The 24,429-nt window shown below is 37.8% G+C and overlaps 1 protein-coding gene across 22 annotated transcripts in view; it reads right to left on the bottom strand.

Annotated features, from left to right (window-relative positions):
• Nucleotides 1-24,429, bottom strand: part of CADPS2 (calcium dependent secretion activator 2) — a 322,654-nt gene that overhangs the window by 27,462 nt on the left and 270,763 nt on the right. For 13 of the 22 annotated variants that reach the window (XM_030014991.2, XM_030014994.2, XM_030014996.2 and 10 more), the window contains 5 exons: nucleotides 18,288-18,443; nucleotides 15,407-15,554; nucleotides 8,808-8,882; nucleotides 5,256-5,339; nucleotides 5,112-5,144 (listed from right to left, as the gene is read on the bottom strand). In XM_030014991.2, coding sequence (XP_029870851.1) covers nucleotides 5,112-5,144; nucleotides 5,256-5,339; nucleotides 8,808-8,882; nucleotides 15,407-15,554; nucleotides 18,288-18,443 — 496 coding nt within the window. Of the gene's footprint in view, nucleotides 1-5,111; nucleotides 5,145-5,255; nucleotides 5,340-8,807; nucleotides 8,883-14,375; nucleotides 14,391-15,406; nucleotides 15,555-18,287; nucleotides 18,444-24,429 lie in introns of all 22 variants that reach the window. The other 9 variants (XM_030014988.2, XM_030014990.2, XM_030014992.2 and 6 more) reach the window with 1 other exon arrangement.

Raw genomic sequence — 24,429 nt, 5'->3', positions numbered from 1 at the left:
ATAAACTTCATCCCATTTTGTATTTGCTCTCCTCTCTACCCCCTTCCCCTCCCCTGCATCCTGGAGGGAGACGTTTTAACTACAGCATGGATGTAACAATGAAATGAAAAGGAGTGATGAGCTGGAGGGGGCTATTGTGAGAAACACAGGAGCTCCTTATTCAGTGTCTACCACCAAATGAAAGAGCATGATGGAAAATTTCACTGCCTGAAATTTCTCCTCTAAATACTGCAAGGCTCATCACTTGGGCTTTGGAATGACAGCATTAAAATATCCTTAACATATTTTTGGAATAGAAACTACTTGTACTCATGACAAGATGCTCGCTCCCCTCATTTCTTACAAATCAAAATACATAAGCCAGGCAGGAAGATGTATGATGTGTATAATCAGTCTATTATAAAGGTAAAATTTTATTCTCATGGTTATGAAAAATAATATTTTGCTTAAATGAAAAAATACAATGCATTTTCCCTGCCTGTAATACATCTTCTTGTAGAAGAAAAAGCAACCTTGCCAAAGGCTAAATGTATTTTGAGAACTGTCATGCAGAACTTAAGCTGTGATTCTGCAAGCATTTACATAAACACTTTTTCATATGTTTAGTTTCATTGCATTCACAGGGCAACACAGGCGTGCAAGTGTCTGCACCAGGACCTTGATTCTGTAGTGCAAAAGGTCTTCAAAACGCTACAGTTCCTATGACAAAATCAGGTATAAAATATGCTTTTCCCCCCAAAATGAACTATGTTCTACTATGTTATTTTAACTTTCCTACTGATCAGCAGCCATCCTTCTGATCTCCATTTAAGGGGTATCTCAAAAGTACTGCCGGCTTAAAACAGATGATGCAGGGCTTTCCCTCCAGTTCTGCAATAGCTTGTTTTTATGGATCTGAAAACAGACGGGCCAGTTCTCAGGTTTGGATATACAGAGGAGGAAGAGGAGGAGGAAGGCAGGAGAAGCCCTGGGCATGAGGATAATGACTGTTCTGTGCTCTTTATTTTTAAACAGAGGTCTCCAAGTATATCCTGCTTAAAAATGAATGGCACAGTATGGCCACACCTGAATAAACACTGATTTCCCGGAAGAAGTTGTCTGCTTCTTAAAACCAGCTAAACGAGGCCACGCAGTACAAGTACGATATTTGGAAATGGAGGTATCTGGAAGGTCCCAATGTGCCTCTGCCTAGTAGGAGGCAGAGTTCCTACTTTGGCCTCTACGGGACCCCATAAGTCAAATGCTGGCACATGTGTGAGGCCCCTTTTCATACCTTTGATCCTCGCATAAAGGCAACAGCGGAGTGAGAGGCCTGGCATTGTGTGAGCTGCGCACTGCTGTCAGCCCTGGGTCCTTCAAATGGCCTCTCTGCACTTGGTATGACAGGTGGCCTACATGAAGTGAGAGAGGATTAGGTTCCTTCTGTGCCCTCTAAATGACTGGCATAGATTACTGGCTCCTACAAAGGGATTTAAACATACCTTTCTGAACCAAAAGCGGTATATACATATGCATGTAACTGGATGCTCAATTTGTATGAGTAATTGCTCTGGTTATATTTGTAAATGAGGCAAACGTGTGTAGAAATGACCAGCTAGAGACACAATCGTTTGTGTGCAAAACTGACTTACAGGATGAGAAACTGAACACAATGAAATTATCTACATGATCGAGGAATAATAATAATTTGAGATTAACAGTATACACTTTTTGCCCTCCATTCTACTGCTTTCTTTCCCTATCCTCATTAATTAACTTGCTTTGTGAACAGAATATTAAAAAAAAAAAAGAAAAAAATTAGACAGGTTGTACTTCTACATCTCCTAAGGATTGCTTGGTCTTTAAGAGAAACTAACAGAGTTATAGCACATCTGGGTGAGTTGTTTTAAAAAAAAAGAGTAACCTAAATCAGCTCCTGCATTCCCTAACATCAAAATATAGCATTAACAAGAGAACAAACTGCATCCTTCATGCACTACTTATATTTGTAATGTTTGTGTTATTTTCCTCCGAACATTTGGTTTCTTTCACTTGCACAGCAGCCACAATTTCTATCACTTCAGAGCCTGGTGTACTGTGACAATTACCAACAAAAAGAGCATAATAGCAACTAGATTTTTTCATTATTGTTTTTAGGAAATTGCAAGCCATCATTGTTGTTACTCTTCTTAGTCTGGGTTATTCTGCGCTGTTCCTCGTATTTCTGTTGGTGTTTCAATTACCAAAACATACACAGTGACCATACAGCCCTATATGCAATGGCTGGGGAAAGCAATGAGAGCTCCTTGTGACTGCGTACATCCCACTTCCTAAAGGGCATTCTGAAAAATGGAGGCTTATGTTGAATGTTTTCTTAAACAGGTCAAAAAAAAAAATTAAACTCTTTTTTTGGATGGAGTTATTCATAATTCTCTGGCAAGATTAATGAATGGATGGGTAGATAGCAACATTTTTACAAACACATCTGCCAAATGAACTGCAAGTCTGTGTCTCGTTCCTCAAAATGACCAAGAGTCACCCAAGAATGTCCTCCTCCTTTTTGAATCCTTTAATGTCTATTTTTATTTACCTTTTAACTTTTTTATCCCCTTTACCTCTCACCCTCTAAAACATTTTTCTCAGTACTACCTTCATTTTCTTCTAACACCTCTTTTGCCTAGTTAATTTCTTCTTATTTCACTACTAACCAGTGTATTCTCCCCTCTTTGCCAAATATCGAGCCTGGTAATCAAAGACGAAAAACTCTGTTGAATTCACACACTCAAAAAAACCCAAAGGCCTTTTGCCCCCTGCCAACCTCCTTCTCCCCCAGACCCACCAAGTGATCAACAGCCCTGTTTCAGGGACCCCAAGGCCAGCACTAAGGTGACCCAGTGAGATCCCTGACTGGAGGTGGGGCACAGGGGCAGAATGCAGTCAGCTAACAAAGTGCAATTCTGCACATATTTGCACCTGCATCAAAAGGAAGGGCCTACTGCGGTCACCTTTAAGTCACTTCCATATTTGCAGCTATATGGTAAGGAGGGATGAGAAGAGATTTTAAGCCGTATCAGTTCAAAATACAGCCACACAAGGCATTTAATTAGCTTCAGTGCAGGATTGCTAGGTTAGCATCACACGACCAAGAGCTGGGCGTAAATTCCTTACCCTGTGCCGCCCCTCTCTCCACTTCTCACTTCAGTTGTGAGGCCAGGAGATGACCTTGTAATGTGATGATGACTTACAGCCTCCTTTTGCAGTTGGAATTTGTAACTTCCACAACTGGTGATTTTAGACCCTATTCAGACTGGACACTCGCTGTCAGTTTTGTGACACCAACGGCTCTTCTTGGCCTCAACTGCATCTTCACAACAAGGGGAAGAATGTGAAGAAGCAAACCCAAACCCCAGCCTATCAAACTCCTTCAACCCAGGAAAAATGTCCTCCAGAATTTGGAAGAGGTTTGTTTGGTCAGATCCACACCTGTAGATTACAACTGTGGTATTATAGTCCAGTTCACATCTTGGCCTGTGGGAAAGCTGTGTGGGATAGCTGAAAAGTGAAGGGGCTGTAAAAATGCAAGGATCCTGATAGCCTGAATATCACCTAGTTGTCTCTTCAGGCCAAGCAACACCGTTAAGTGATGTGAGAAAGGCGACGGGGCTCCAGCAACCACCTCCGCGCTCTGCCATCGCTCTCTCCGGAGCAGTGCATTCCTGTGTGACCTGACTTGCAATATTCCCCTGAGCTTGTGGCAAAGGTATTTTTTGGTCTCATCTTTATCGTGAACTTCAATGTCAAAGTATCCAGGCCAATAGTATAAGATTTTGACATCTCCTTCTCATAGATATTCTATGTAATTTGGAGAGTTTTTCATGTTACCTGAAAGAAGTCACTGAATTTCTAGTTTGTTCAGTAATTTTTTGTTTAGGCTTTTGAGTCTTAAGTGCCTCACCAAGGACCTTTTGGGGCAGCTCCACAGCACAACATATTAACAAGATGTATTCTAAATTAACTGGATTTGATATGATGTCATTCCTTTGAATTCAAGACTGGGCCTGCTTTTTTTACTTTTTTATAAAACACAAGAGCATTTATACAATTCAACAAAAAGTCCACATGTAACCAAATAAGAAAAAAATTCTGAAAATATCATCCAAACAGAAATGTTACAGTTTGTTATCTTATGAATAAAGCAAATATAAAGATAGTAAATAAATTCCCAAAACAAGAGATTTTTCCTTTTATTTAGTATGCATGGATTTAAAAAAAAATAATTCATTTAAGCTTGCAAGTACTATTTTTAAGTATAGAACTGCTGAAAAGATTTCTGGCACGATACAGTCTAGCATATCCAGCTTTCTTCTATATTTGTAATTTTATTTCTTGTAAAGTCATTAACATAATAATTTTAGTCATTTTTTTGCTATGCTTGGAAAATAAGATTGTTTTAGAATCACATTAAAAAGGGATGAGAACACAGACTTGTGAGAGAACAAAGGATATGTATTGACAGTGATAATGACAATATTTGATAACTTCTTCCTTGCTTTTTTAAGGAAAAGATATTCTACTATGATATTCTAATAAAAATATTCTAATAGCTGAATTTTGCTTTTATGTATGAAAGAGCTCCAACAGCTACCCTTTTTAGTTTTTATTTATACCACACAAAAATTGCATAAGCAATGGTAAATCAGATAGAGATTTAGCAAGCAAGCAAGGGATTAAATAAGCAAGATGGGATCCTGAAGTAAAAAAAATCAATAAATAATGGATATTCAAGTATGATGCTTTGACTTGTCGCTTATCCTGTACGTTTGAACAGTTTACCCAAATGATGGAAAGACCCCTACAAGAGAGTATCTAAGTTACCATCCTCACTCTTCCACAACTGAAAAAGTGCATTGAGAATAACCTTTCTAAGCTTCGCTTTGAGAGTTACTCGTTGCTTGAGGGAAATGAAATGCTCTCTGAGGGTTGTACTGGCTGTTTAAATACTCTGTGTAAAACTATAATGAATCTCTGTAGGAAACCAAAATGTCAACAATAAAAAATGTGAGCTGACAAACCCCCTGTTTTCTGAATTATTATGAACACTGGAAAAAATAAATTAAAAAGGTTGTACTTACGGGAACATCAACATATTTTGCAGCTGCTTTCACCTTTAGAAAATTAAAACAACACACAGTAAGCGCTTATTACTACAGATTGTGCACAATTTCACAGTTATGTACAGAAAGAAGAACAGAACCATTGTGAATCCAAACACTTACAGTGAATGAAACTAATGATGAGAAGAAAGTGCCTTCATCGTATCTTGACAATTTAGACAGCACACCTTCTAACACCGAAACAACCTGAAGGAAAAGCACAGAGAAAAATCTAAATGCACAATAAGAAAAGTAAATATTTGGCATGAAAATATGAGTTTTTCTTCCTCAGATTTTCATTGTTCAGCAGGGCAATGCAATCTGTAAATTTGACCACCTTCTCCACCTTACAAAGTGCTGAAATCAAGGACAACATTCCTTTTCCAGCTTCACCTATCGATCGAACTGATGGAAATTGTTGAACCACTGCAGAAATAGAAACCCAACCCCAAAATTCTCCTGAGGTGGGCCTGCTACCCCACACCACTTTGCTGCCTCTAGAACGCATGGTTAAAGATAGGAGTGTGTGTATCCAGCATGTATTTTGGGTAGAAAACACAGGTTATTTTCTAGGACCAGAGTTTCTAAGATCAGAGCTTCAAGGATGATGGAGCACAATTGTTAAAGGTGGTGATCTCAATATCATGTTTTGCTTATCTTTGCTACTGAATAGAAACCCAGCTCTGACTTCAGCCAGCAGTGTAAGAGCACTAGCGTTTTCTGTCAACAGCATGTGCTGTTGAACTGCTACTACATGGCTAAGAAGGGGCAAGAAAATGTATACCCCGAATCGCTGGTATGGTGTGGTTCCTCTCCCTGATACCTTCCCCTGCGATCCTCTGAGCAGCTTGACTCTTCAGCAACTGGCATGAAAAGGTGTTTTTGCTGAAATTTATTTCTGACCAAAAAACATCTTATTAATTGCATTAATTATAGCCTTAAACTCCCCCAAATGAGCCTTAAGGCAAACAAGTCCCCTTCTCGTGTCCCTCTGTGATGTTATGTTGCTCAAGTACTTTCATGGTGTATAACATAAAATATCTGTCAGCCGTTGTATTCGTGCGCGTTTATTTTACACATATGAATTGCTTTCCAGTTTTATATAAAGATTGTTTTAGAAGTCATCCCTTGCTCTCAACACAGTCATTCCCACAACCATGAGTATCATTTTATGAGTGTGAGGACAGAACGAAATTCCATCTGGCATGCTGTTAATGGGCACTGTAACAGTGTCACAACAGTGTCACCTCCAGAGGAACTGAGATCATCACTTTACAATAAGCCCTGCTCTTAACAGTTCAAGGAGCAGGAGCAAGTGCAAACCTACATTTGTCATTTATCAATCTAACCTGTCATATTTACAGTGATTAATTAAGACACCAGTACATAGGTGCCGATCAAGGAATAAAACCACATCACGAGAGAGAGTGGCAGTTGTTTCTGCACCCCATGCATGGTATAATTACAGTCCCTTTATTAGACCAAACACCAGCTTTCTGCTTTGCCGTTGCATGCCTGTGAGAAGCTGCTGTTCATACTTTAACTCATTTTATCTGACTGGCAAGGATTCTTTCTGCAGAAGGGTGTTCAATCTTATTCTGCGAAGATCCGCTATGGAAGGGGCTGATCTCACAAACAACATGGTGTCCACAGTGCCAGCAAATGGTTCCAATACAAGTGGGACACAAAAGAACAGAGGAAAACATTGCAGTGTCAGGGATGTCCATTTAAATGAAAGGCTTAGTTATGAAGCTGGAAACTTGTTTTCTGAGATCTCAGTGTACGGACACGTGAAGCTCTAGGAGCATTTCTGTGTATACCTTACATGCTCTGAATTGGTTACTGAGACACACTGTGCTTTGTTGCAGTGTTTTGTGCTATTCCTGTGATTTGTTAAATGCTTTAGCTTGGTAAGTCTTGCATACAAAATGCATGGTATAGTCTTTACCAAGTCTCACTGAAGTGAAAGTACTCTTCATTTTCATAGATGACTTGCAGCTAAAAACAATGATTGAAACCCTTATTCCTCTGGAGCACAAAGGAAATAATACAGAGGCAAAGGCTAAAAAATCATGAAAATATATTAGATGAAAAAAATGAACACACATGGATATCACGCACATTGATGTGCATTTTTCCTGGCCAAAACCAAGAGTGAAACATCACCCTTCCTCTGTACCCTCAGAGGCTTTCTGCCTTGAAACAGAAGCAACCAGGATGTCACTGGCATTTCACATCTCAAGTGAGGAGAGACTGGTTAAGCTTCTAATGATTAGCCAATGACACAGAATATTTGCCTCCTGTTCCGAGATTTCAACCTCTGGTAATAGTATACGTGATAACTAAGAATGCAAATCCCTCTGTATTAATAGCAGCTGTCTCTAGAATTTCTTGTACATATATCCAGGAGAAATATGACTATTTTCTTCCTTCTTCTATAATCTCAGATATTAAAAAAAATAATGAAAAGGTTTAACGTTAAATAGCATGATTTGCTCTGATTAAATTCCCCTTTCTTCCTCTTCCTCTTCAATAACACTAAAACCATAAATGGACAGGTTAGTTCGGAGTGATGACAGGTGGCATGTAAAACTCGAAACTGTCGAGTTGAACCACTTGTAGTGATGTTTACATCAAACCTTCACTTTAGAGAAAAAATGGTGTGGTTTCTACGTATTTATCAGCAAGCAGACACATTTTGCTTAAAATTCTATGATTCTACAAAGCCTTCCTCTTCAACTCCTCTGCAAGCATGGGGTGGGGGGTGTCAATCCAAAAGGAGATCCTGCTTCCCCCACCTCCTGCCAGCAAGCTGTGACAAGTGAAAACGCAGGCACGATGAAAATATGACCAGAGTCTTATTTTTTGTCACTAACTCACAAATAGTAAATGTATGGCTTATTTCTCTTACTTTGAAAATCAGATATTTCTGGGTAGTTTGCAATGCACAGATAACAAAACTTCTTACAAAATCTTTCTCTTCTGCCATTATTTGCTGTGTCCTTCAAACTGTTAGGGACTGAAAGCTTTTCTTTTACTTTAAGCACTTAAGACTTCTACTGGAGTAGAGGTGCTACAGTAACACAAAACATTTTAAAATTTTTTTTCACTTATTCTCCAAGTCCCTATATCATGTCAAAAGAAATATTTTTTTAAAATATAAAACCCTACAAAGTCAATTTCAAGAAATAACAACTTATAAAATATTTTTAAACTAAATGGTTTGTGGAACAAAATGTCATTAAAATTTTATACCGATACTCTGGATTGTTGTCCATCTCTAAATACAAAATTTAAATACTACTTAGTGATAGGAAGAAAGTTTTCTTGTGAAAAATTAAACAAAACATAAAACATGCTATTACTTAAGATAATATTGACATAATCAAGTCCTACCAGTTCTACTAGCTGCTAGCAGTTCTTATCTATAACAGAAACACAGAAGAGAAACTTATCTGATTAGCAGGTTGCACAGAAATTGTTTACCTAATGGGTTATAAAATTTAATTTTGTAAATTCAATATTATTTGCATGACTATTATTTACAAATCATGTTGCTGTCCCCCCAATCTCACTGTGTAAAGAAAAACTGTGATGTTTAAAGACATTGCAGAAGTTCAATAATTAGAGATGTATTTTCTGCTTTATTATAAATTAAAAACTAAATAGCTTTACCTTTGAAACAAGAAGTGAAATAATTTCTTTAACAGTTTCTTCAATCAAGTCATCTATTTTTGAATGGTATTGTTGCTGTATTTCAAAAGATAAAGAAGCATTAGCATGTATATGAACACACACTTTTGTCATAAGTCATAAATGGTACAAAGCTGATAACCCTGCCAGATCAGATTTACTTAAAATTATCATTTTGAACATCAGAAGAACAAACCCTTGAAAACGATCTACCCAATCAACACTTTCTTACATTCTGTGTTGAAAATTTTCCCATGTACACTGTTGAGTTAAGCAGCTAATGGGGTTATTATTTAGATGAATTGAGTTCTTATTCTTATTCAGGCGAAGGAATGTGAAGGATACTTTTTGTCTTCTCCTATATAATTAAGGTGGCCATGTATTTTTTTTCTAAAGGGTTGGTTTAGCTGGAGAAGCAAAAAGACTAGAATAAGATTTAATTAATAGAGCATTTCATGTCTGACAACTCTCATTCATAAGTTATTTTAAATGTCCTCTAGAAATAAAATGAGCTCCAATTGTTCATCCTAAAAGAGCCTTTCTGTTAGCACAGTGAGCTGCAGTTTATACAAATCTTACAATATGCTCAAGCAAGGGCAAAATTAAAATTTCATCAACAAAGCAGAATAGATGGTAACAAATTAATAGGCCATAAAAGGCATAATAAAACAGACTTCATTCTCCATAGCCTTTTTCTTTTGCTTTTTCATAAAGAAGGTGCCTTTAAGTAAATACTTTTAAAATAAATCTGAAAGACTTTTTAGATAATACCACAGAGCTCCCTCCCGAAATTAACAGGAGCTAGGGATCCCATTCTGTCAAGGAGGCACATCAATTTAAACAGTAATTCTTCCTTTAGAAACATTTATCTGACAGCAAAGATTGTCCCCAATAGCCACTTCACAGAAAATGTGACTTGTAAAGACTAACCCTATCTTCATAGTTCAAGGCTACTTGGAACAGCTAACAGCATAATGCTCGGAGTAAAAGTACTGAGGTCAGTATAAACATTAGCCTAACTTAGCAGCTGCCAGCTGAATAGTTTTCAGAGTTGTATGGTTTTAAAGGATATTTTTCATCTGTCTCAGAGTTGCCATAAAAATCAAAACATTAAATTTGATCTGCTTAATATATTTAGGAATGATTTTCTAAACAGTGCATCTGCCAAACTTGCATTTAAATTAAGAGAGAATAAAACTCCTAATGCATTTGCCCACACATATGTATCTGTCCCAGGTACCAACACCATGCATACTGATTTTTGGTTTTAATTTCTTTTATAGTTTAAAACCACTTGGAAAATGTGAATATATGTCTCAGACAAACATCAGCAGACATCTCAGAAGAGTGAAAGAATGTATTAGAAATATGTCAAAGAACTTTCCATAGTTCCAGATTTATTTTATTCTAATCATATTAATGTCTTGACCAAAGTAATATTCTCTTGATCTGCTAAGGACTTAAATCACCCCAAACTGTCTGACGTCTGTTGCTTAAACAGTCTTTGGAAGGCAATGGTGTCTTACTCTCTGCAAACAATAAATGATTATTCTCCCACAGATGCTTGTCAAAACTATACATATTTCTATGATCCGTGAAAAATCACAGTTGTCCCTCCCATAAAGTGTCTGCAACTTTATCTCTACAGCACACTACATTAATGGATCTATGTATATTTTAAGATCAGTTCCTACATTTTTTCTTTTTTTCTTCCACCCCCCCCCCCCCAGGCAAATATAATTTTGTAGGAACGGAATATAATCAGTAACTTCACTGTGTGAGCAAGAAAAACAAGGACTAAATCAAATTATTCAAAAATCACAACAAGCTTTCAAAATCATGACATGTATTTAGAAATATTTTTTGAATTTTTTTAAATCTGAATTTAATTTCCCTGTTTTCAAGATTTATTTTGCAAACTATGACATCATAAATTTTTCAACCCACTCCTCCCCAATGCCAACTTCCACTAAAACAGCCATACCCGACAAAACAAAACTTCAGATCCTCGTGGAATATTATTTGACTCCAGGAGATAGGCTTTAAGAAGATGGCAAATGTTATAGAATTCATGATAAAATTGTATGAGCTGACAAGGCTGTATGCATGATCCTGAAATCAGCACCTGTAGGACTGCAGCTTTTCTATTTCTGCCAAGCTTGCTCAGTGAGAGCAGAGAAATCCTCACCCTTTTCCCAAACACATTTATGGATAGCTGTGCCTTTACATTCCTCTGCTGGCTGATGTGATCCCAATCCACATGGAGTCTGAACCTAGACAAGTCAGCTCCCACAGCTAAATTATTTGAATACAAATTGTAGAGTCTTTCAGCATCATCCCAAAGCCCCCAAAGGGCACTCTGCCTTTCCAGCTGCCATAGAGTAACTCCCAGTAAAATATGAAATACAGCTGCAGCTGTAGGAGGTACATGGAAGAAAACTATGCTTAGTGGCAAAGCGTGTCATGGGATGTAACCAAAACAGGACTGTCTTTTGAGGACAATATGGCTGGTCTTCCAAATGTGGCTCTCTGCTCCTAGTAGCATTTGGAAGGAGACAAAGTATTTTAGAGCCTTTTGACAGTTGTGTTTTTGGAGAACAGAGTTTGTTCCAAAATCCTGTGGTGACCAGCTGACAACTGTAACTTGCTCATTTCTACAATATATTAAATTTTCTTTTCCATTCTACCTCATTATGTCCCAATATTGGAGCTGGCTTTTTTAATTACTTTTTTTTTTATAAGATATTCAAGCTAGCTTTCCTTTGTTTGTTTTAAGGTTGGATGGCTGTGAAAATAAATTGCACATGATCATCTGAACAGAAACAGCTACTGCCAACATATAACATTACAATATTACCTACATATTTGTCTCTGCATTTTTACTATCAAATCGGCTATAATCCTCTACTACTTATGCAGTCAAATGAGTCTCCTCCTTGAATTCTATGAATCAAAATAGCTTCAGAAACAAAGTTTATCAAATTAAAGCCCACTTTCCCCTAAATTTTTCTACATATATACATAGCACGGGCTGTGGCACACTCCACTGAAATGGCACATCAGTCGTTATTCCCCAAATTGAAAAGTACGTCTCTCTTCTTTTATAAGCATGATAGGGTACTGGGAATGCAGGCTGGAATTCTGAAACAACTAAAATAGCTTCTATACATATTCCTCCATGAAACACTCAACAGTATAGATCAATGGCATTTACTCTGTTCATGCTACCCAATTACACAAAACAACAAATAAGGTGCAATACAGATCTAAGGTCCTGCTTGGATCTAACGATCTGTCAACCTAAGTGGCCCCAGAAAAATTTTTTATTTGATTCGTGCCTCCAGCAATATTTCCTGTGTGATTCTTACCTATCATACTCAAAAAGGTAAATGTTGCCAGAATATGGCAGCATCTAGGTGATAAAGTTATAACTTAATAGGTTTTAAACTATTTATCACAAATAACAAAGGCCAAAAAATCTCTGGATTGAAAGTTGTGTGACAACAAAGGTTTCCCTTACTGCTGCTATTCATTTCACTTGGCATCCATGGACTGCAAAGGAGTAGCACCTGTTGGCTTCTGGTTCAGGAAAGAAGGAAGTGGGACACTGCTCACCATACAACTACCCAAGATTTCATTCACGGAAACTAAGAAGCCACGCTGGCAGCTGTTTGAGAAATAGCAGCAACCAGTACGTTACCTGGCTGTCTTGCTGTAGCCTTCCCCTGTACTCCATGCATTGCCACTCTGGTTGTTGATGAAGCAGGCTGCAGGCACCAACAGTTAGTCTGAGATAAGGCGATTCTCCCCCGGACCTGCTTCTCAAACCCTCCTAAGGCAACGGCCAGCCAGTGCAGAAGGCATCCAGCCAGCTGAGCTCTCTTTAAACACAATGTACTTCACGCCTGTAACCAAATCATGCTGTGCTTCTCTTAAGCTTTAAGACGGTATCCAGAAGGTAAGGAGCAGGGGGAGCCCTCATGAATAGCAGACTTAGTGACTATGAGAGTGGACTTAAATGGAAGACCTTTGGGAGAATGGTGAGCAGTGCATGAAGTAATGTGGGAAAACCCGGGGATTCAATCAAATTTAAACTCTGAACTCAAGGTGCTATGATTGCTAAGAATGACCAGAATGCCCTAATTACATGATAAGTAAGAATTCCCTCCTGACAACTCAGGATAAAAACTCAGGATAAAAACTTCCACATCTGACTCTACTTGAACAAGATATACAGCTGCTTATAGCTTCATGTAGGGAATGAAAAGAGCATGTTGTATTCAAGGAGATGTTTGAGTCTAACCGTGTAATTAAGTAACACCTTCCATCACTTGCAGAAGAAGTTCTAGAAACTGTCAGGTAGATATTCAGTGTTGAGTCTTAGATGAATGAGCAGCCCTTTTAAAAAAATTTAACTCAGGCCTTATGGAATGCTTTTCTTGACTGGCATAAAGGACCATGTTTGAGACTAAAATGAAAATGAAAGCACAAGGGAAAGAAAGGTAATACGGAAAAGGTTTCAAGACCAAGAGGCTAAGTGGGAGTAATTTGAAATGCCAGAGCTCCTATAGAGGAGTCAGAGATGCAACTGTTCATGTTATGAGATGCTCTCCTGCCTGCTTTGACAGATGGGCAGATTCCAGAAGCTTCTCACCTAACAAATCTTGAAGCATTTCAAACTATGATATCAGCTACAAGCAACTGAAAGGCCAATTTTTTTCTTAATCTTTAAAAAGAGCCTTGGGAATGGAAGAAACTGATAGACAATAGTTCAAAGTTTATGAGAAAGAAGGAAGTTTCTACATTATCTGATAATTTCTGATATGTGAAAAATCTGAGGTTCCTTTGGTTTATTAGATGAATTGGGATGAAGATTAACTTGGGGGCTTTGAAAGAAGTATGTATTTCATCACAGGTATGCTATAATGTCAAACTCTTGCATTGAAAAGAAGCACTGGAAGCACGTGGGGTCATGGTCAGACCTAGTAGGGAACAAAAGGCTGTATATCTGTTTTGGTGTTGTGAAGAGTGTATGATGGAGCTTAAAAATTTAGAGAATGGGAAGATTTCAGAAGAGAATCTAGTGAGGGTCTGTAGTCCAAAAGGTAACTGTGAATGCTCAGCTTTGGCTTTGAGGGCGACTGGCTGACAATGCAGGACAGTAAGTAAAAGATGAAATGGCAGCATCAGCTTAAGGCACAGAGTTGCTAGTTGTGGTTTACTTCTGATGAGCCTGAAACAAGTTGTTTGTTGCTCTTTTGCCTCACTAAGAGGTGAAAGAGTCCATAACTTTGTGACCTGGTAAGACAGGACCCTGGGTCTGAAAAGCGGAAGAGTGAAGAATTCATCTGGAACCACCTTAAGAGGATGAACAAGAAAAGAAGAATTGAGAAGCTGATGATCAGTCTGTAGCAAGGTTAGGCTGTAAAGGAATTCTGAGGGCTAGGCTAACAAATTAACAAGAACAGCAGTATTACCAGTTAAAATAAAAAGTGGCTGTTAATAACCAAAGAAAAAATATAGGTTAAAAACCAATGAAAAGACACTTACCCATTGACTAGCAAACTGGTTCACGTCGTGGAAAACCAAAAGGAAAAATAAAGATGACAGGGTAGAACAGGAAAATGATGAATGTCTCATTGAATTGGGGGAAAAAAAAAAAAGACAATTACATTGAATATGCTAACTTAAAAAGATGAATCAATAAAATGAAGAGCACAGTACAGAAATGGAAAAATCAACAGAAACAATATGACCAAATAATGTAAACGTGAAACTGCCCAAAGCAGACATACTTTTTTGTTGCCAAATTCTGACAAATGTTTTTACCCTCTCTCCAAAACAAAATCAAACAAAATTACACTGCTAATGCATTAGCACAGCAAGAAGTTTTAATTTTATGCTGGCGATCTCAGCAGTTTACGTAGTATGTGCTTTTTCACTTCACAGATTATTCCTGCTAAGAGTGACAACACGGGAAGGACAGTAGTCAGTGAAGTCTAAATATCCTTCAAAAGCACATCAGTGCTCCATTGTGGAGTATCTACAGTCCTGGCAGTAGGCTACTGACAAAACGGTCCCTGTCCTTGGAGACCAAATAAAAAATCCCATTAAATTACCCGATTATTTCTTTCCTCTATTTTCAGCATGTATACAGGCATGAATGCTGGGCATATGAGCCATTTAAAAACAAACCTTACTCGTTTAAAACCTGGTTGCAAAGGACAATGTTTTGGCTCTATTTTACTATTACAAAAGAGTCCTGAAGTGGGCTGTTTCTCTGCTGCAACCCAAGATAAATTCCTGGAGGGGCTGTGAGTCAAGAAATCCTCTGAATGTTCAACAGACTCACAGGTCAAAGCAAATAAATTACAGAAGCACTCTGTGTCTTCTTTGGTGGAAGATGAGGGGCTGTGTCTTGCATGATGCTTCTAGGGAGCAGTCTATGCACGTTCCTGTACAAACAGAGCTACGTGACACATTTCAGCTAGTTTGAAATTAATCTACTTAAGGACTGTCTGCCGTGTGAGATGTTTCAGATGAACCGAACATAGGAATTAAACATACAAAATTCCACTTACCTCTTGCCCCCCATCCAGTATGCAGAGTTTAGCTGTCTGTTTTTTGGCATCAACTAAGACATTAAACATTGTACACAGAGAAGAAGGGATACGCAAGTCCGTTGATTTGTTTGTCTTTTGTAGCTTGAGTTCAAATGCAATTCTTGTTCTGTTTATTAAAACACAATTCATAATATGAGTCTCTCTGATACTTTTGAACAACCAGTGTACAAATGTATAAACCCTACTAAACATGCTGGCTTAACAATGTACATGCACGTGAGGACATCTTAGAAATAAAAATCTGTAAGTGCAGAAAATCCACCCATTCAATAAACAATTGCATTGATGGTAATCTCAAGGTTCTGCACTGCTTCAGCTAATGCAGTTGAATAATAAAAGTATTCCACTAGATAACAATATGCTTCCCTGTATGGTGACTAGGAACAATTTAAAGCAATGAAAATACCCCACATTTTCCAGCTCTTCTATGTTAAAATGCGGTTTATCATACCAAATGCTTGCTTCTAAGAAATATAATTAAAAAATCCTCTTCTGGCTTTAATAGAAAAGAGAATTTTATTGAAAAAAAGAAGTTTATTATTAAGCAAATATTAATATTGAAAAGTGAGATGTATCAGGAAATAGATAATACAAAAACCCTATTTTCTTCTCACGCCAGTGTAAATAAGGAGTAATGTCACTGAAATAAATTATAATCGTTCAGAATACATAAATATAAAAGTAATGTTTTATTTCCACACTTATTTTTAAATGTGGGTACCAGAAACTGACACAACAGTTTAAGAAGATGGAAACAGAAGCATCCTATTTCTATTTTAGAAAGTCTTATAGATCATATTTGTATCACACTAAAAGTTATAATAGAATAGTTCCATCATTCTTTTCTGAGTTGCTACCATCTAAAACAGTCCATCCGATGGATATATAATTTACTTACTTTATTACCTGACGTATGGTATCTTTGACCACACTAAAACATACTTAGTGTGTTAACACTAGTACGTTATGTATTAACTCTAAAATATTAATACATTTTATGTATTGACACTAGGATCATTCTGTAATATTAATTAAACCTTCATTTATTGCCATCAGAATGTTCTTATTCTCTACAAAAGCAAGCAGCAAAGATGTCAGGATTGGCATCTCAGACCAAAAACCAATCCATAAGGAATTATTTTTGTAATGCCTCTGTGTTAATAATTCTGTTCTCAGCTTCTGGTTGTGATCCTGGCATTGAACCATTTTTAACCTATTTTGTGTGTGCCATTAAAATTCACACAGTCAAATCTGTATGCTGCAAAGTTTTAGATAATGACAACATGTGGCATTAGATTTATTGCCCAGCAGAAATCCAAGTATTTATATTTACACAATTGCCTTTCCCACATTAATCTGTAATAATCTTCAAAAAAGATGTAAGATCAAATTGAAAAGATTCATTCTTCACTAAATTATTTTAACTTGTACTAATTATATACATGTTTGTATTAGTCCTGTTGATAAGAGTCCCAGTGTAAAGATTTTTTTCATTTTTTTTCCAGGCTCGAAATCAATATAATCAATATATTACTGCATCTCAATGCTACTCCTTTTATGGTTTTTAAGACTAAGATTACACTGATAGTCTTCCAGTCCTTTGAGATTTCACCATTTTTCTAAGATTTGTTAGATATTTGTAGCTGACTGAGCTTCTACACCAAATTCTTTAGAACAGATGGATGTAAGCTTACATGACTTCAATTTTAGTATATATTGTCTCATATCTTCCTTTGCTACAGAGCTTAAACTTTTATTGCATTCACTGTATCACCCCCCCTTCCAAAATCAAATAGAAATGTTTGTGAAATGCTTCTGCCCTTTTTACCATGATTTCCTCACTGTAGCTCTAGCAACAGGCTCACATACTAAGCCTGAGGTTCTCCTTGTTCCTACTACATTTAACAGAAAATAATAAAATACTAGGTTATCAGATTTAACTTAGTGGATGTTACAGCTTATCTGTTTCTTTAGCCTTCCTTATCAATGTCATATATTTTCTGATTGAAACTATTAAATTGTCTACAAACTTTCTTTATTTTTTCCCCAGTCTTCTATTTATTTTTTTTTAAATCAGTATTTTCATGTGTCCGGACTGAGCTTTCTCTGTATGTGGGATCATGGCTTCAGAAGCACCTAATAGGAGATCCCTGTAAATTTTCTAGACATACAGATATTTCTTCTAAACTCAGTGGTATGTACTGAAAGCTATGGCAGAGATCTTTTTAGATAACCTATGCTTAATTTAGAAGAATATACCCATAACTATAAGATACAGCTCAAGAAAAAACACCACTATGTCTTCTATAATTTCCAGAAGCTTAGCAATACAAAACTTAGTTTCAGCTGGATAACTTACAGATAGCCTTCTTTTGTTTATTGTATAAATGCAGAAATGCTGTATACTCTTTATTTTGTAATATATTTCTTAGAGACAGTACTCTAAAATAATGACAAATTAAGTAGTATTATTAACTGAACATAAAGAATAATACAGTATTGAGAAGGGAAATGTACAAAAAGAAAAAGGATTTCTTCTAGCAGAATTCTGAGATTTGTTAATATTTGCCACATACATGGAATAGAAAAGAGATCTGGTTTATTTAGTTCCAAGGGTCTATTCACAACATATGCAGAAATTGTCCTTGGTATTTCCTAGACGTTGCCAAATTGCTGATTGCCAGATGCTGGGAAATACACACAAGTCATGATCTCTTTACAGTTGCCCTGATTCCTGTGACAGGATTCTGGTACAGATGTACCTCTGCAAGCCAGTATGGCTGTTCCTATGTTAATTTTCAAATCTTTCCCAATTTTTAATTGATCATTTCAACTGTACCTTTTAACGCAGGCTTCTATCATGTCAGTGGCCATGAGTTTAAGTCTCTGCTCTAAATGGTGGGCAAATTCTGGTTCTGGCCAGTGAAGATCAAAAACAAACATCTGCAGAGCATCCAGTTTCCAGAAAAGGTCTTCTGATGTAGCTGAGCCATTGCTATAAGAAACAAAACAAAACAAAGTCCCCAAGAAACAGAAGATAAATGTATGGGTGTCTATCCCAGTTGCCATAGAATTATCTAGAGTAATAAGATTTCCTTATCACACCATCTTCCCGCTTCACTTCACTGTATCTCATAGCGCAGTTGCTCTTATTCCAAGAACGTGAAAACGGTCATGGAAAATTTAAAATAATTCCCATTAGGGTGAAAAAAGTAAAGTTTTCTCATCTGTTAGCTGAGAAATATGACAGGCCAGGGAGGTAGATGGGATGCTGGGGAACATGGAAAATGAAGTAGCTCAAATTTCAGATCAAGACAGGAAAAATAAAGGATACTGGTATTATTAATTAGCAAGGACCTTTTCAAAACAGTGACAACTTTGCACATATGTTTTCTTGCCTTCATAACTCTGGTAATAAGCCTACCAAAGAAATGAGGATGCTAGTAGTAATATTGTAAAAGAGATACCCAGACAAATAGTCCCTTGATAAATGCTCATTAATTCTAACTGAGGGAATAACATCAGATCCTGGTGGAAAAAAAGAGAACAGAAACTATTTAAAGAAATTTGTGCACAAACAAAACAGGGGACTAATATGGCTCTATGTCATCTCAGATTGTCCACGTAATTTTAAAGTTCTTCTTCCACCCTGAACCGACTGCTAGATTTAAAGACATTTGCTTGTGATAAGATATAACAATTTCAGGATAATTTTAGCAGTAGCTACAGTTACACTTCCACGGTCATCGTGAATTAACTACATTTTCATGTTGTATTGCAATGCCTAGGTTATTGTTTAAGGACAGTTATACTATGCAGCATGGCATACCAGGATGTTAGTGACACAAGCAACCAAAACTCAGCCTGACAGTCCCAATTCAGATGCAAATAGTTCAGTATGTCACCACTGCCATTTTCTTTCTTCTGCCTCGTGACAAAAGAACATAATTATCAAAGTGTTAAGTGACCCCAGCTCTCATGGAAGGAGTCAGTGAGTGCCGAGTGTGCTCAGGACAGAGCAGGGTCAGATTAAAAAACAAACGAAAAAAATAGAAAGGACGTCTAATAGCTGACCACCTAGAGCACCCCTCAGACAGCAGCACCACCACCGGTTCGCTCCAGGTTAGCCAAGACATTGGGTGGTGAAGCGAAGTGAAGCGAAGCACAGCTCACGTTCCGGGCTCTGAAGAGGCAGCACGGATGCAGCAGGAGCACTGCTTTGGTCTCACAGCACCCCATCACCTTCCAGGCCCACCCAACTGCCCTCTTGCCCTGCTGCTTAAGGGTACCACGACTTCGGAGCCATCGCTGTCTTCTGCAATGCTGTGTCGGTGCCGAAGGGGCTGCCGGGCCAGGCGAAGGGGCCAGCCAGCAAGGGCTGGGCAGTGGGTGACACTGGGAGCTGGGGCACCCGCCTAGGGAAAAGGCTGGCTCTGAGCGACCGACCCCACTTCGGCTTTGGTTTTAAATCGTGCAAGTTTTGGTATCTTCACTATGCATAGCAGGATATTCCACGGCTTTAGACAGGCTTTTTTGACATCATGCATATCTTCCCCACTTATTTTAAACAGTAACTGTTAATTTCACATTGTACGTGCTCCTGAAAGAAAACAGCAGAAACAGGGAAAAGGCCCACGGGACTGCTAAGGTTACAACTTGCACAGGGACGTTACCTGTTAAGGTTGGACCTGAATAGGGAGCACTTTTAGACACCGCTAAGTTTAATTAAGAAATAGAAATAACAAACCACCAAAACTTCTCAGAAAGTTTATAATCCTGTTAGACTGTTTAAGTTATATGATAAGCACATATTGAAGATTTCATTACACCTGCTGTGTACACTGGCAGTGAGTGAAGTTGTAAATGCTATGTTATACACATTATTTGATTCAAAAGTGACTAAGTCAATTTTTGAGATGACTGGGATGAAAGAACAAGACAAATTATATAGGGACAGAAACAGGGACAATCTCAGTATATATATTACAGTTGATAAAAACACATATTTTCTAGAAAACAAACCATACTTTCTCAAGAAAGAGAACTACCATTTTTCATCATCAGATCATACAATGTAACCATTTTTTATTCTTCCATAGTTTTTTCTTTTTTGCCTAATGGAATTCCAAATGAAATTCTTCAGGACTCGGGAGGACTAATGTGCTCTCAATAACATCAATGTATTCTTATGCACGTTCACTCCCTGGTAGCCACTTAATTTGGTTTCATTAGACTACCGAATAAAGTTTCACAATTATAATAAATGCAATAATAGACACAGGTTCATGAAACACTAATTCATTCTGTGAGAAATGCTAATTCATTCATTCTCTTTTCATATAATTTTGAGCTCCCATTCTTCATTTTTTTATTCATCATTGTCCAATGGCATTTGAATTTGACTAACGTATTATACTAATAAGATGGGGAAGGAAAATAAAGTGCTACAACAGAAACTATTTCTTAGTAGTTCCACATCCAGACACAAACACCTAATTTGTTTGTTAAATGCTGCAGAAAATTGTGATTTCAATCACCTTGTTACTGCTATTTGTACCAGATACTTGTTTTATTTGCATTTTAGGATTTTTCCTGGCCCTTATTCAGTAAAAGCACTAGAAACAGTATTAATTGTCAGCACATACCTCAATACCCTGAAGTGGTTGTATGGTCTATAGATTCGCTTTCCCTACTAGGAGCTGGTTATGTCACTTCAGGGTTTAATACTCCATAAAGTGTAATATGAAGAAGAGCCAAACTCAGTTTTTACCTCCTCCTGGCAGCAGGACAAAGTCCTGCATTTGAATCAAATCACCAAAGCGTTTGAATCTACATCCATAATTCCAGAACCATTTTTTTTTTTTTTTGTGAAGGAACAGGAGACATTCTTGGCTATTGAAAAGTTTTTATCTGAACATCTATGGTAAAGCTACTTCAAACTAATTAATGGAATAATATTACTGTACCAGGAAACTGAACTGGTATTCTTTCTTTAAAAACTATATTCAGTACAGTTATCTATATTTTTAAAATTAAGCACAAACTCCACTGTTTTGCTGGTCAAAACTTCAGCTTTCAGCACTAGTTCTTTGTGCAAAAGGTACTATCTAGTTGTCCACTCTTTTTAATCAGGTCACAGCAGTAAGAGAAGGTTTCCAATGATTAAAAGAGGCAAATATTATGCCCATCCTATTTTTTTTTTTTTTTAATGGCAATTTAACTTCATATTTGGTCGCACTTTGACTGGGAGAGTGGACCAGGTATCTCCAGAGGGCCATTTTAACCTAAATTATTTTATGGCTTTATGCCTTGCATCATACTGAACACAGCAAAGAAAGGTCCAAGACACAATGTTTCTCCACGACCCTGCAGAATATTAAACTTGGGAGCTGCACACAGCCTCCTAAGTAATTCACTTATCCACTGACAGCTGAGAGAGGCAGCTTCCCACTAGGCTTGCCAGCTACCTAAGCAGTAGCAATTAGTCAGACAGTCCACTAATAAAGCACACTGGCTGCAAATCAGCACACACACGACTCCAGAGTAGATGTAGAATATATCATTTCTTGCCTAGATGTGAAACTCCATAGGGTAGCTTGGGATATGAAAATAAGGAGAAATATTAAATATCTAAGGACATGCTCAATCAACCACAAGATTCAAAAGCAGCTGGCTTCCATTTTTGTAGAATTTACCAAGGGCAATGATGGTGATTTTATAAATTACTGCAATTACTTTTTTTTTTAAGGTTATTACTGAGTTACTACCCATTAGTGTTTAGGACTATTTACAAAACAGGGTACCAGCTCTGTCCTTTGTGAGCCCTCAGCTTGTAAGCTCCAGCTCTACTTCCTTTATGCTGCCTCAAGACGTATATTCAGGGCACAGAAAGTCAACTGAGAGTTTCTTCAACAGAAAAGGATTTTCAATAATTACAGAGTGAATGGCACTTAGCCCCATCTCTGTATTTTCCACCAGCAGATGAGTGGGAAGGATGGAGCAGAACTTTGGCAGGTATATAGCTTGTGTACGGTCCCTCACAGATATTAGGGACAGAGTTACCTCATGGTTCCTCTTACTTAGTTCACGAGTGAGGCAACCTGAGGATCAAGCAAGCAAAACAAGTTTCTCGAGTCTTCTTTCTTCCTGTATGTTAGTATTTCTGGAAGAAAAGAAATTTGGCCCACAATATACATTCATCTTCCAGAACGCTCAATAGGAACTAGCTATATTCAGAATTCCTTATTCCACAGAAAGTAGATCAGCTAAATGTCACTCTTCCATCAGTCCTATGGCTATACTTTTCAAAAACCCATCCTTAAAACTGCAGACCATGGCCTCCTACCACTTTACTGGAGGCCAGCACTACAACAGGAACGTATGCAGCACTACAGATGCAACTCCCCCAAACAGCGCTGAAACACGGCCTCCTGACTTATTCAGCATGCACAAACACACAGAGAGGTCCAGCAGGAGAGCTCAGACACATCCAGATCAGATCCCTTCATATCACAACCAGAGCACTGTGACTGCTCCAGCCGGTCCCTCTCGTCACTCGTTATAGCTGAGCCATAGCAGGAAGAATATAGCTGACACATTTCCTTTGATGTTGCCTGTTCTGGCTGGAAGATGAGACAGGACTATTCTCCTGCAAGCATGTATCTTATTCCATGTTTCCCCAGCCTTGAGTTTTGCTGAACCTGATGTTCTAGACCAGCACCAGATAGCAACACACAACCTCAGGTCTGTTTCTACAATATTTTTGGTCAGTGAATCTATGTCATGTCTGCACTGAAAATAATATATAAATTAAACCATAAACAATTAAAATCACCCACAAATCTAACTGAAAGGCCAGGTCCAGAAGAGGCAGAGAAATTAAATTTAAACTATGAAATGGAAGAAAAATGCAATTTAAAGTAGTACATGTGAATTAAGTAAGCCCCCCCCCCGCCCCTTCATTCTGGCTGATTAGAAGCTTTTACAGAATATTCAAACTTTTTTGCTCTTTAAGGATGTTGTCTTCAGCCAAATGGAACAGTAATCCACAGTGCTCTGCAGGTCTAGCCAAGGTGTCCTCTGAGTTGTCCTCTCCTGAGACCAATCAAGAAAAACATACTACTCCTAACACTTTCCCCTTTTCATATCTCCCTTTCCAATGCCCAATAATAAAAGGTTAAGCCAAAACAACTGAAAATGAGGTAATGATCTTCTTAAGTGTTGTTATAAGCAGCATACATTTACTGCTCCAAAACATGTGATCAAGAAAAAAAAAGCATCAGTTAATTAAAAACCATAAATAATCTTCTCTAGTAACGTTAAAAAGAATTGCAGCAACTTTTAAGAGGGGAAAATCTGTTTTCATCTGTAAAGCACACAAAGAAACACCTAACTGTGAACATATTTCCACTTCTTTCTCTTCAGCAAAAGTTCTTAGGTAGGCACATAACAGCTCTGTTGAATATGAATGGACTTAGACCTGAACATAAGAGCATGAACATGAACATTAGTAAAGTTTGGAGAATATGAAATCTCTTCCTATTGCAGACAAAATAGACACAGGACTTGGCATTCTTGGTAAACATTTAACTATAACTTAGCTGGCTCACAGACTGCTTTTTCTCATTTTTTTGCCTGTAGATTCTTCATTGTGTAATTCAAATTGATAATGATTAATTGGCCAAAATCATCACTTTCAAAGAGAAAAAGAGAAGTCCAGCACAACTTAGTGATATACGTAGTCATCTTCTTGCTAAAGCATCAGCTGTGTGGCCAGGAGGAGGGAGCACAGTGGACTGGGAGAGAAAGACTTGTCAGTGGAGAGAAGGAGCCACCTGCGATGACTGACAAAGCAGGGCCTGGGCTCCTGGTTTAGGTGCCTCTGGTGACTCTATGTACGATGCAGTATGTCGCTCTAGTCCACTTAAGGTGGGTGTTCATCACACCAAAAGGGAAAACTGACAGGTAGCACTGGGTTTTGC

Source organism: Aquila chrysaetos, chromosome 5, assembly GCF_900496995.4.
Source record: "Aquila chrysaetos chrysaetos chromosome 5, bAquChr1.4, whole genome shotgun sequence".
Taxonomy (NCBI): Eukaryota; Metazoa; Chordata; class Aves; order Accipitriformes; family Accipitridae; genus Aquila; species Aquila chrysaetos.
Note: the sequence above shows the minus strand (reverse complement) of the source record. Positions and strands in the feature narration are given on the sequence as shown.